The following is a 12896-nucleotide window of genomic DNA, read 5'->3' on the forward strand; positions in this document are numbered from 1 at the left end:
TGAAGCTCAAGGGTGATCACTCATGACCACTCATGAGACTCTCTATGAGAAATCTTCTCTATACATTTTCTGCAATGATTATCCTGTCAACAGGCTGCACTTACAGTGGCTGTGGATGGGGATAATCCTGATGTAATTGTCAGTTTGCCACCTGCTCTTTCACATTATGCAAATGATCAAATTAGACCCTTGGAAAGCATTCAGGAAATTATCGGGGGGGGCACTTTTACAAGGCACGTTCTGCCTATGGTACCACAGCAGTTTCTGGAATTGGAGGAGGTACTTTCCTCTCCCATAATGATTACTATTTTTCTGAACTTCTTGCCAAGAACCATCTGGAGTGCAGAGACCACAGGAAAATAAACACATGAAGCCCTCAATAATGGCTTAGTAATAATAGATTGGCTTGATCAGACAGCAAAGATAGGCTTTGCCACTTGAAGCTCGTTGAAGTACATACTTGGAATAGTGCAATTTTATGCAGAGGCAGACCAAAGTAACTCTGCATGCAATTGCCCTAGGGGTGTACCTTCCCTAATTGGTGGTGCTGTGATTTGTACCAGATTGAACCCAATATAACTAACCTGAGCAGACCTCACCTGGTGCTGATTGTTTCCTTCAGAGTGACCTCCTTCTAGATTTTTGTTTAAAAGTTACTATCAGACCTCAGTGCACAGGCATTGGAACACTGTGGTGCATGAGCCTAGAACACAGGTGAGGAAAGTGATATCAGTGGTGCAGGAATAGGTTTCAAAGCAGGAAATCAATCAAGTCAATCCAAAGTGGGTGTAGCCAGGATGATGACAACAGGAGAATATTCTGCCCTCCAAGTTTGGCTCCTATTTTTAAAACTATTTACTTATTTCATTTATCATCCACCTTTCTTGTTGAGACTCAAGACACTGGTGTCATTGCTCGTGCTGATGCTTGTCATGTGGAGGACATGTTCCATTCATCCCAACCTGAAGACTCATTCAATTCAGTGCAACAGAAATGATTTCATCCCTATTCCACATGAATTTTATGAGCCCGGAGATCTTATCATTGGAGGGATTGCTTCTCAGATCTTCTTCAATTACAACCCTATGGATTTTAGTGAGCAGCCCTCTCAGATGTTGATCAAGGTGGCATTGTAAGGATCCATTCCTTTTTCTCCAGAAGTTTTAAGCTTTTGTGTTAGACCATAATAACTGAATGGATCATTATAGCAAAAGAAAGGATACGTAAAGAACAGATGGACTGCATTTTGAAGGGTTGCTTCTTATGGAAGACCCTCTTGTATGTGGAAGGTTCATAGAATTGGGGGGGGGGAGCTGAATCCCACTCAATATGCAAACTATAGTCCAGTGTACTGTTAGCTCGTCAAGTCAAACTCTTAGTTTTGCCTCCAGAACACCTTGTTTAATTAACCAAAAATTGCTCTGGTCTCCTCCCATACTTCCTTCTTTCTCACGTTTCCTGTCAATCAGTCTATCTTTTCCAATACAACTATGCTTTCCTTTTTAAGAAAACCTCTTATTCCCATTTTCAAATTGGAAATGTTTCGCTCTTTCTATAGTTCTCATATCCTGATCTGGATAGTCCAGGTTAGCCTGACCTTGTCAAATCGTGGAAGCTAAGCAGGGTCAGCCCTGGTGAGTACTTGGATGGGAGACCACAAAGAACAGGGTTGCTTTGCGGAGGCGGGCAATGGCAAACCACCTGTGAATGACTCTTGCCTTGAAAACCCTACAAGGCGGCCATAAATTGGCTGCAACTAGATGGCACTTTCCATCACCACCATGGTTCCAAACCCAGTAGCTCCTTCTGTTTCATTAAAGCACTATGACAGCAAAAACTTTGTATTCTGTGTTATAACTACATTTACATAGTTATGATATTAAGAATTTCAGTGCAAAACAAAATTGGACATTCTGGTTTTAGAGATGATCTATATATACTTGGGATGTTGCCTTCTTGAGATCCGCATTCACAACTTAATTAATCAACCATTTATTTATTTTATTTATTTATTGTTTGAATTTATACCCCGCCCTCCCCCGTAGGGCTCAGGGCGGCTTACATAGTATAAGACATGCTCATAAAAACATCAAATACTTTAGTACAAAAATACAATATACAATTTAAAACCCAAACAACATTAAAGTTCTCAACACTGGTGGATTGTATCATATTATAAACTAATGCAAACGAAGTGGATGGAAATGATCAAGCTTCCTTGCTTTCATTATATCAGTGCAAGTCTTGTTTAATTAGCAAGCCTATGCATTTAATTAGAAAGACGTCCCATTGAACTTGGTGGTCCTGAACCTGAGTGAACATGCACAAGACTGAGTGGAATGTGCCCCAGTAACTTCTTGTTTCAGCCGTGCACTGCTTTCCTAGCCTCAGCCCCACTGTCTCCAGTATGGAGAAAATAATTCTTCTCTATTTCACAGGGGTGATGCAAAGATAAATGTTAATGTACCATAACAATGTATCGCATGTAAAAACTGTCTCAGAATTATGAAGTGCTATGTAAATGCTAAGCTTTTCATAAAGGTTCCATCCATAGTTCCAAATATGGCTACACTAGACTTTGCAATAACTATAATTTCGGAACAAAATATATTAATGACTTGAAACAATAACACACATTGCAGGTAGCATTGCCAGAAGAGCAGAGAATTGCAGAATACTGATGTTACATATATTTCAGGAAAAAAATATTTCAGAGGAATGGTCACTTTTTTTCTTGGAGACATCTCTTTGCTAGTAAAGATTCCGGCCACAGTAAACTTCCTCTATGGTGCTACAGAACCTTTAGATATGTTGCTATGACTCATGTATGTCTGCACACTTCCAGCTTCCTGTATGTAGGGCTTGAGGAAATTCTGTTTTAGTCTGCATCTGAGGAAGTGTGCTTGTACATGAAAGCACATACTTTGAATAAAACTTGGTTAGTATTAAAGGTGCCACTGTCTTCAAATGTTGTTCATGTATCTCTCGTTACAGTGTGGACACAAAACACTATCAGCACATCCTTGCTTTGGTCTTTGCTGTGAAGGAAATCAATCACAATCCCAGCATCTTACCTAACATCACTTTGGGGTTCCACCTTTATGACAGCTACTACAATGCACACATGACTTTTAAGGCTACACTAGCTCTGCTTTCCTCACAGCATGAACACGTCCCCAACTACGAGTGTGATGTTCAAAATAATTTGGTTGCTGTCATTGGTGGATTTGGTTCTAAGACCTCCATCTACATGGACACCATCTTAAAGATCTACAAGACTCCACAGGTAGATTTTGTAGTGGGAAGGGTAGAATATCACATTCCATGCTCATCTAATGAACAGTGATAGCTAAGCTCCTCTGAGCGTAACTTGAAACCATTTGCATCCTTGTAAGCATTTTTGTCACTGTGTAGACATGCTCAATAAAGATTTTTTTAATATAAATGCCAGTCCTTCTCATCCGGCTGAATAGACTTCCCAGTCTTCCCCAGATTGACTTCTGGCAACAGATAACAGAAACTATAGCTTTTGAAGTCTCACTATTTGAGTTATAGCTTGGGAAAAGCTGGGTAAAAGCCACAGTCATCTTGTACATCATGTCAGGCATTGAGACCAGGTATGAACTGATCTGTGATGGACTCATTGTCCTGAAATTATTATTCCATTTCCTATTAAAACAATGTGTGTTTTTAATTTATGCACTGTATTCATGCCTTCATGGCTACATTCAGCAGGTAGAAGAAACAGAATGGGTGGAGGAATGAGAGTCCCCTTTCCTATGAGTTTTTATGTATCTTTATGTATTTCCATGTGTATCTATGCAAATCTACTGCATGGGCTTATGATCACACAATATTTATACACCATTAACAAAATCTATCCACATTTTATTATAGCTTTCCTATGGCTCTGTTCTCTCAAGAAGGAATGATAAACTCCTCTCTTCATGGTACAAGATGGCCCCCAATGACGGCCATCAGTACAAAGGGATTGTCCAGTTGCTTGTGCATTTTAAATGGATATGGGTTGGACTCTTTGTTGTTGATGATGACAATGGGGAAACGTTTTTGCAGACTTTAGTTCCTTTGTTTTCCCAGAATGGCATTTGTTTTGCTTTCATAAATAGGATCCAAAAACTGAATTACCTATATGGAATGATGGAGTCATTTTCCAGTAACGCAAAAACATTTCCATCTTTAATGGAAAGCAAAGTCAATGTGTTTGTTGTCCATGGAGAACCTCCATCAATGGAAAATTTATACTGGCAACTTTTTGTTGTAGACTTAAATTCACCAATAGGCAAGGTGTGGATAGTGACTGCACATTGGGATTTTGAATCGAAAACCTATCAAAGAGATTGGGATATACAGCATTTCCATGGTGCCATATCCCTTATGATTCATTCAAATCAGCCAACAGGATTCAGGACATTTCTTCAGAGGGTTAATCCTGCCTGGGCAAAAACAGATGGCTTTATCGAGGATTTCTGGGAACAGGCATTTGACTGTTTATTGAAAGAATCCAATGAAAGTGAGAGTGTGGATCCCAAGACAACCTGCACAGGGGAGGAAAACCTGGAAGACCTCCCAGGGCCTCTCTTTGAAATGAGCATGACTGGCCATAGTTATAATATCTACAACGCGGTCTATGCCATATCACATGCTATACATATTATATTTGAATCCAGTTCAAAACTCAGGCTGGAACCTCAGAATTTAAAAGCATGGCAGGTAATTTTAGCCCAATTCTTTTTTCTTGTTTCAGACAGCATACCAGTACCTTTCAAATCTTTGTAAAATTTTTACAGATGTATTCTTTCCAGAAGGATAGTTTCAAATGTCTCTGTCCTGCTGTTTCTGTCTGAAAATTCTCATTTCAATGTTCCCTCTTCCTTGTGCAGATCGAATAAAAGACTCCTTATTTCTGGCCATTTTCCTCCTCACATCAGCTTTTCCCTATAAATTCTATGATTCTTTCAACATGAGTAGCATTGCAAAAACAGTCCAGTGGAGCCTGAGTGGTGGGTGTTGCCTTCTGACACACTTCTGGTCAGGGGGTGTGGCATATGCAAATAAGTTATGCTAATGAGTTATGCTAATGAGCTCCTGCACCTCTTTTTCTATGAAATGACCCGTGGTTATATGTACATATGTATAAATGATGTTGTAATATTTTGATTGTTTGCCATTTTGGGGACCCTAAGTGGGGTGGAAAGGTGGCCAAAATGTTTTCAATGAATGAATGTTTGTTGGTCTTAAGGAAGAACATTCCTGTGGCTGCATCTGGACAGATATAGATGCAATGGAAACAGATCTAGAAGAGATTTTTTACCAACCCGTTCACAAGGATTCCAACTCTTTGTTCTCACTGTTTCTTTCGAACCTAGCTGAATCGTTTTCTAAGGAGCATCTCATTCAACAACAGTGTAGGAGATGCTGTGCACTTTGATAACAATGGAGAATTGATTGTAGGATTTGATGTTACAAACTGGGTCACTTTCCCAAATAACTCTTTTGTTCGAGTGAAAGTTGGAAGTCTAGATCCTCATGCTCCCCCAGGGAAGACGTTGAAAATTCAGGATGAGAACCTAGTGTGGCATGAATGGTTTACCCAGGTAAGAGAGAACTGCAGATCTTTTGGCACAGAAGGCAAGTGACCTTTAAAAAAAACAAAACTTTGGGACTTTATTTTTAACTAATTTTCAAAAGAAGGGCACAGTTCACAACATGTGGCTTTTGCCCTTCTTTTGTGTGCCTGTAATTTTACCACCATCTTTATGGTTTTCCAGCTTATTGTGAAGTCTTCTTATATGAAGATGATATGAGCTGCTGAATAATTCCATGATTAAATCATTGGGAAAATGCATGTGTTTGGACTGATCCAGTCTTAGGAAAGTACAAATGTCATCAGTCATTATTTATTTATTTGAATTTCTAGCATGCCCTTCCCTGCACAGCAGGGCTCAGGGCAGGTTACAACAATAAGTATACACCATTTTAAACAATCAAAACATAGCTACAGAACATAATTATCCAGCAAATTTAACAATGGAAACATAAATGCATATTGACCTGTAATAGTCCTGAGAGCTTAGAATTGTTGTAAAAATAGTCAAAAATATTTAAAATACTCAGAGTATCAATGGATCTTGCTCTATGGGAAAGAAGAGATTTCTTTGCTTTTAAAAACAATTATTTCTAAGGGTAAAGGTACACAGGGAAACTACAAAATAAACAGAACATCTAACAGCTACATTTTCTAAGCTGCTTATAGTTCAACAATAACACAGAGATAATGGAGAATCTGTCCTTCTTCTCGACCCCTAGAAAGAAAGTCACCTGAAAACAAACAACCAATCTGTATCACAATAGAAGCTACTTTTCCCGGGCTAATTCCCCATTGGCTCAATGCTAGGTACCCCTTCCAGGTCAGTCTAAATAATAGCAATAGCATCAAGATTCACCTGATCATTGACTGTAAATGAATTATGAAAAAATAAGGAGGCATAAATCTGCCTTATCAAAGGCATCCAAGAAATTGCTACAATAAAAAATTTAGGATACCAAGGAAAGACCCGTTATTGAGTGTAAGCTGGTTAAAATTCATGAAGCACAATGAAGGAACAAAACTGTAGTGGTGAAAGGAATATAACAGGAGTCTCGATCATTTGTGTTAAGGCCAGTGCTACTTCATGTTTCTGTGAAGGGTCTGGTGAAACTGCAAGTCAGCAAAGTTTACAGATGACAGCTGTTTGCAAAGGATAACCACTAATATAACTTCTGATAACACTTTATTTTTTTATTTTTTTTAATAACAAATTTTATTTCATAAAACATATCCAACACCAACACCACCCATGTGCAACTTCCAGGCATTAGAGACATAAATAAAATTCCATACAGTATTATATCCCACTCAATCTCAGTACAACTCTTTTACTCTATTAACCGTCCATATTAATCTTATAATCAAATTAATCTCTCAATTTCCTATTAACTCACTAAGCACCCCAATTTTTTAAAACTTTCCCAAATACCCTGCCATCCTTCTAAACCAGTCCTCCTCTTGGTCTTTAACCTTTAACCCATTCATTCTATGAATCTTCATTGTAAGATACTCTAAAATTATTGTTATTCATTTTTTCCCTCCAATGATTAATCGTCAGTTCCTCAGCTTCTATCCAATTCCTTGCAATCACTTGTCTTGCTGCTACTAACATCAAATTTATCCATTTACATTCCTCTTTTAACCTTAACCCTATACCATCCAAACTAATAAGTGCCATTGCTTTAGATATTCTAACCCTTCTTCCCACAATCCCCGACATTTCTATACCAATCTGATCCCAAAATTTCTTTACCAAAGGACAATCCCACCACATATGACTGAACGTTCCCACCTCTCCACATTTCCTCCAACAATTTCTACTTCCCGATTTTGAAATATAGCTCAGCTTAACCGGTGTAGAATACCATTTCTGTATCATCTTCAAACCCTGCTCCTGTATTAACCTAGACGTTGTAACAAAAGGAGGTAACCTAAAAATCCTATCCCATTCTTCATCCAAAATTTTACCTTGAAGATCTGTTTCCCAATATTCCTTCAAAACTTCTCTCGGTGATTTCCCTATGCCTAATAACACCTTATACAATTTTGAAACTATTTTTGCCTTATCTTCTCCATATTCTTTCACCAATTTTTCAAAGGGAGTAGTAATTCTCTTCCCAATATGATTAATTTCTTCTTCCTTCAGCAATGAGGAAATCTGACCTTTTTGCAACCAATTCATCTTATTCAACACATTATTCTCTTCTTCCATCATCCCGTCAGTTCCCCATATCTTTTTCAACTCCTTAATCGTAATCTTCTTTAATGTATCTCCTACCTCCTTTGACATTGATCCCCTTAATGGGGTGAATTTATCATAATACCACATTTTGGTAAGAGGTGATATCCCCGGAGTAAGCTCTTTTTTCCACTTCTCCCACACCATATAAGGCCCCAGAAATGTTGATAATTCATTACCTATCTTCTTCTTCCTATTCTTCCTATCAAACAAACTTTCCTTTCCTCCTACCACCTCTAAATTTTCCCATTCTATCCAACCAAGATCTTCTCCTAACTCTCCCTCCAGCCAAATCATTAGATGCCTTAATTGATATGCATCATAATAAATACTAATATTGGGAATCCCCCACCCCCCATCTTTTATTCCATAATATCTATACCTACCAGCTGTCCTTGGTTTCTTAGATGCAAACACAAATCTATCTATAGCTCCTTGCCACCTCTTCAATATATGTACTCTGATAACACTTTAAAGAGCCCTCTTTGCCACAAAAACAAGCCTGTTCAATGCTTTCACAGTTGTCACAGTTCCGCAGGGCTGTGAAAACAGAACTTTTCAGGCAGGCATTCCAATAGGAGAGATGGCGTACCAGCAGCGCCCTGTGTGAACTTCGATCCAATACGACCTAACGTGGGGGCACCGTTGAATGTGTCTTTAAACTGCACTTTAGTTTTATCACCATCTAATGAATGTTTTATATGGATTGTTTGTGTTTTTAACTGATGCTTGTATTTATGTTTTACTGTGTTTGAATACTGCTTGTCAGTTTTGGAAGCCGCCCTGAGCCCGCTTGCGGGGAGGGCGGGGTAAAAGTGGAATGAATAAATAAATAAATAAATAATTTCAGCAAGGGGTTTCATACGGACAAAGCCCCAGCAGTCTGAAAAGTAGTCAGCTGAACATCAAGATGTCATGAAAAAATAACTGCATTGTCCAGAGCTTAATGGGAACAACCACATATATTTTATATGCCAATCATGCACCGCATTGGCAGCAACTGTGAAACTCAAAGAACTACTAAAATATATTTTCCTAAAGAAGGCTTCCAAGTCAATAATGCCATTATATCATCTCAATATCCACATTGCCCATTTTGCTCAGTAGCCAAACATTCTAAAATTTCCAGGCATTTTTCTGAGTGGCACTTCCTATGTTTATGGGCAGGTTCCACCACTTTCTGTTTGCAATGAGAACTGCAATCCAGGTTACAGGAAGAGAAAGAAGGAGGGAGAGCCATTTTGCTGCTATGACTGTGTTCCATGTTCACATGGGAAGATTTCTGATAAGAAAGGTAGGAAAATAAGAGATTTAACAATGTGGAATCAAAAGTCGTTATCCTGGTTAGAAAGAATTTCTATAGTTAAAACCTGGGTATTGCTAAGATTACTTGCTTTGATTTTGGTCTACTGATTTCATTAAAAGATTCAAAATGTAAATCTTGGCAGGCCTTAATCAACTCCTTTATATAGAACCAGGACAAAACTCAAAGTGAGGCATCTGATAATGCGTTGACCCACTAAGAAATGGGGTATGGGAGTCCCAGATTTTAAAACATTTTATGAGATCACAATAATTTTCTCTTTGGTTCAGCCTTCTTACAAACTGTCTGATATTGGTTGGGCACATAAAGAATCTCAATATGCATTCCTTCTTTTGATATCAGAGACAATGTGGGCACGACCGAGATTCAAAGCTTCAGACATGAGGAAAAGTCCAATTCTATGTAATCTGTTTCCTGTCTGGGATAGACATAGAAATACATTAGCACCTCCAATTTCACTGGTCTCTATGCTTACCCACCAGGAGTGGTTTGGTCTAGGTTTCTGAGTAGATTATTTTTGTAGCTGGAGAGGGAAAGGTATGTTTAGCCTCACTCTCTGGCTTTGTTCAGATGGTAATTAAGATGGAAAAAGCAGAACACTTCAGTGGTCAGAAGACTCCTTTACTAACATATTATCAATTATAATCCTGTCTAAATGACTTGAGGTCCAAAAAATGATTTTATTAAGCCCTTAATGTCTTTTGAAACTTTCATAAGCAAGGATAAGCCCAATTTGTGTGGGCTTGATTTCTCTTATCTATAAATTCTTGATCTTGAATTTAAGTAAAGCCTTGTTAACCTACCAACTTAAGTGGAATTCCCTACTTCCTCAGGTTCTTAATGAGGCAGAATGGAAATGGATATGGGCTTAACTGGCAAATATCTCCTCAATAACTAATACCTGAGTGCAGTTTTTTAAGTTGCTTTCGCACTGGTACATTTCCCCACATAAATTACTGTTGGAGAAAATGCAACAACATCAGCAGAGCATACCACTTATGGTGATATATCCAATTATACAAAAAAATTGGAAACAAATTCATTCCCTGATCTGTGACATAATGTCTCTAGAACTTCCTTATTCTCCTGACTTCTTGCTACTTGATTGTAGGGTGGATGTATGTATCCAACACACAAACAAAGTATTGATATCCAATAGTTTAGTGGCTGCTAGATTAACTATAGCTAGTGCCTGGAATCAACTGATTCCCCCTTCTTTAAATTTATGGTATGCTAAATTATGGGATCAAGTTTTAATTAGTAGAATAATGGACAATCCATTCTTTTTTGGAGTTCCAGGTATTATGACTCAGGTAGATCATTTGGAGCTATGGTTACCAGTTTTGACTCTCCTTTCCAGTAAAGGAATCCCTTCCATAGATGATCAACAATTCAGTTGGTTAAAAATTTAAGAAATGGGATCTCGTGTTCTTGGACTTATTCGATAGAAATCTTTGGGTGTATGTTTTCTAATGTCTGATAAATAAAAATTGGGGATGGAAGAAAAGTAGGAAAATACAGATATATATAGAGATATTAACTGTACCAAATACCAAGATATCTCCAGGCAATCTCAGCAGATGGAGGGCAGCATTTTTCTTATATGGACTCTTCCAGTGGACAGTAGATGGACACTCTCAGTAGGTGGGCCCAAGATAACACTAACCCTCTCCTTCCAACAAAGCATGTCCTAGAAATCTCAAATACACTGCTAATACAAGCTCCCTGTAAAAGATGTCTCTGTTGGTACATTAAATCCTTGATAACCTTCTGGATGTGCCATTCATATTTGAAGTTAAACCCTACCCTATCCCATCCTTGTATCACAGTTTTGTCTCAAACTATCCCATCTCGAATAGCTGCTTCAAATTCCCTATATTTAACATAATTTAGTTAAAATATTTATACTAGGCCTCTCAGTCAAAGGTTTTTGAGAACACATCTGCATAAAATTAATTGCAACCATCTTCCAATAAATAATAATACAAATAGCAGTAGCAAGTCAAGGAGGGAGTTGACATCTGAGGTGCAAGTAATCCCTCCACCTTAACTTTGAGGTTGACCCACATAGATCTCTTGCATTAATTTCCCTTTAAAACAGCCCTGATTTGATTCCCCTCATATCCCCCCCAATTTTTTTTCTCTATCTTTTAACTATATTTCTGAGATTCTTGTGTGTGTGTTTTTTTCCAGACATGGATGGCTGTATCAAATGCCCTGAAGACCAATATCCAAATAAGGCCCAAAATGAATGTTTCCCCAAGAGAATTATTTTCCTGACTTCTGAAGAACCTTTGGGGATCATTATAGTGTCATTTATTCTTTCTTTTTCTCTAACGACAGTGTTTATATTGATCACCTTTATAAAAAATCGTGATACTCCCATAGTCAAAGCCAACAACCGGAGCCTCACCTACATCCTCCTCATCTCCCTCCTGCTTTGCTTCCTCTGCTCCTTCCTGTTCATTGGGCAGCCGGGGAGGGTGACTTGCCTTCTCCGGCAAACTTCTTTTAGCATGGTCTTCTCTGTGGCTATTTCCAGTGTATTGGCCAAAACAATCACTGTGGTTCTGGCCTTCATGGCAACCAAACCAGGATCCAGAGTGAGAAGGTGGGTGGGGAAAAGAATGGCAAACTCTATTGTCGTTTCCTGCTCTCTTATTCAAGTAGCGCTTTGTACAGCTTGGCAAATTTCCTCTCCTCCATTCCCATACATGGACATGAAGTCACTAGATGATAAAATGATTCTAGAATGTAATGAGGGCTCAGCTACAATGTTTTACTGTGTATTGGGCTATATGGGCTTCCTGGCCATTGTCACCTTCACTGTGGCTTTCTTTGCCAGGAAGTTGCCAGATAGTTTCAATGAAGCCAAATTTATCACCTTCAGCATGCTGGTCTTTTGTAGTGTTTGGGTACCATTTGTTCCCACCTATTACAGCATTAAGGGAAAGTCCGTGGTAGCAGTGGAGATCTTCTCCATCTTGGCCTCCAGTGCTGGTTTACTGGGTTGCATATTTTCCCCTAAATGCTACATCATTGTGATGAGGCCTGAGCTGAACAACAGGCATCAGTTAATACCAAGAAAGCATCAGTGAATATGAGCATGTATTCTCCTAACTATATCAATTTATTAACATGTATATGCTATATGAGCTTCATTCATGTTTTGATTTCTTCTTCTGAAACAGAATTGTTGTTTTGCATTCATGTATGTAACTGATTGTTAATATTCATAAACTGCTTTTGTCTCAGTGCCAAAGCATGTTAGTCTTCTGCAGGGGGAATCCTCTTTTCTTACCTACTTGAGCACTCAAGGAAAACACTTGCCACCTGTGGAGATTTTCTCCATCATTGCCTCCAGTGTTGGCTTGCATCTTCTTCTTTAAATTGTACATCATTATAAGGAGCTTCAGTATAAGGAACAGCAGTATAAGGACTCCAGTTGATGCCAAACACCTCAACTCAGTTATTTAGTGGGAGCTAGTTGGAGCATGACACCAGTGTAAAACATCAGGAGGACATTCCAGGATTCTCAAAAATTCTATGGTTTTGGCAAAACTTAGGGCACCCTTCTCAAGGAGTCCAAAGTTGAATCTCATTGGTCCCCAGGGCTGTTGTACACAAGTAACCAAACCTTTTTATTTATTTTATTAAAATTATATGAAACTCTATTTAATTTCTGTCAAATCAAAGAGTTATCCTATTGGCAACACAATGCTCTA

General features: G+C 38.5%; 1 protein-coding gene across 1 annotated transcript; it reads left to right on the forward strand.

Annotated features, from left to right (window-relative positions):
• The first annotated feature begins 932 nt into the window (after positions 1-932).
• On the forward strand, positions 933-12269 carry LOC107122984 (vomeronasal type-2 receptor 26-like). Its single transcript, XM_015426135.1, has 6 exons — positions 933-1132; positions 2995-3286; positions 3898-4731; positions 5388-5615; positions 9015-9141; positions 11365-12269. Exons 1-6 carry the CDS (start codon positions 933-935, stop codon positions 12267-12269), a joined length of 2586 nt encoding a protein of 861 aa, XP_015281621.1.
• Positions 12270-12896: the final 627 nt, after the last annotated feature.

The sequence above is a fragment of the Gekko japonicus genome, unplaced genomic scaffold (genome assembly GCF_001447785.1).
Source record: "Gekko japonicus isolate JY-2015 unplaced genomic scaffold, Gekko_japonicus_V1.1 scaffold171, whole genome shotgun sequence".
NCBI lineage: Eukaryota > Metazoa > Chordata > Lepidosauria > Squamata > Gekkonidae > Gekko > Gekko japonicus.

What these genes read in the sequence shown, in the direction of transcription:
- LOC107122984 (XM_015426135.1), top strand. Translation starts at nt 933, where the DNA reads ATGTGGAGGACATGTTCCATTCATCCCAACCTGAAGACTCATTCAATT. An exon ending in AGATCTACAAGACTCCACAG is followed by an intron (nt 3,287 to 3,897) that starts GTAGATTTTGTA and finishes ATTTTATTATAG; the next exon opens with CTTTCCTATGGCTCTGTTCT. An exon ending in AGAATTTAAAAGCATGGCAG is followed by an intron (nt 4,732 to 5,387) that starts GTAATTTTAGCC and finishes TTTCGAACCTAG; the next exon opens with CTGAATCGTTTTCTAAGGAG.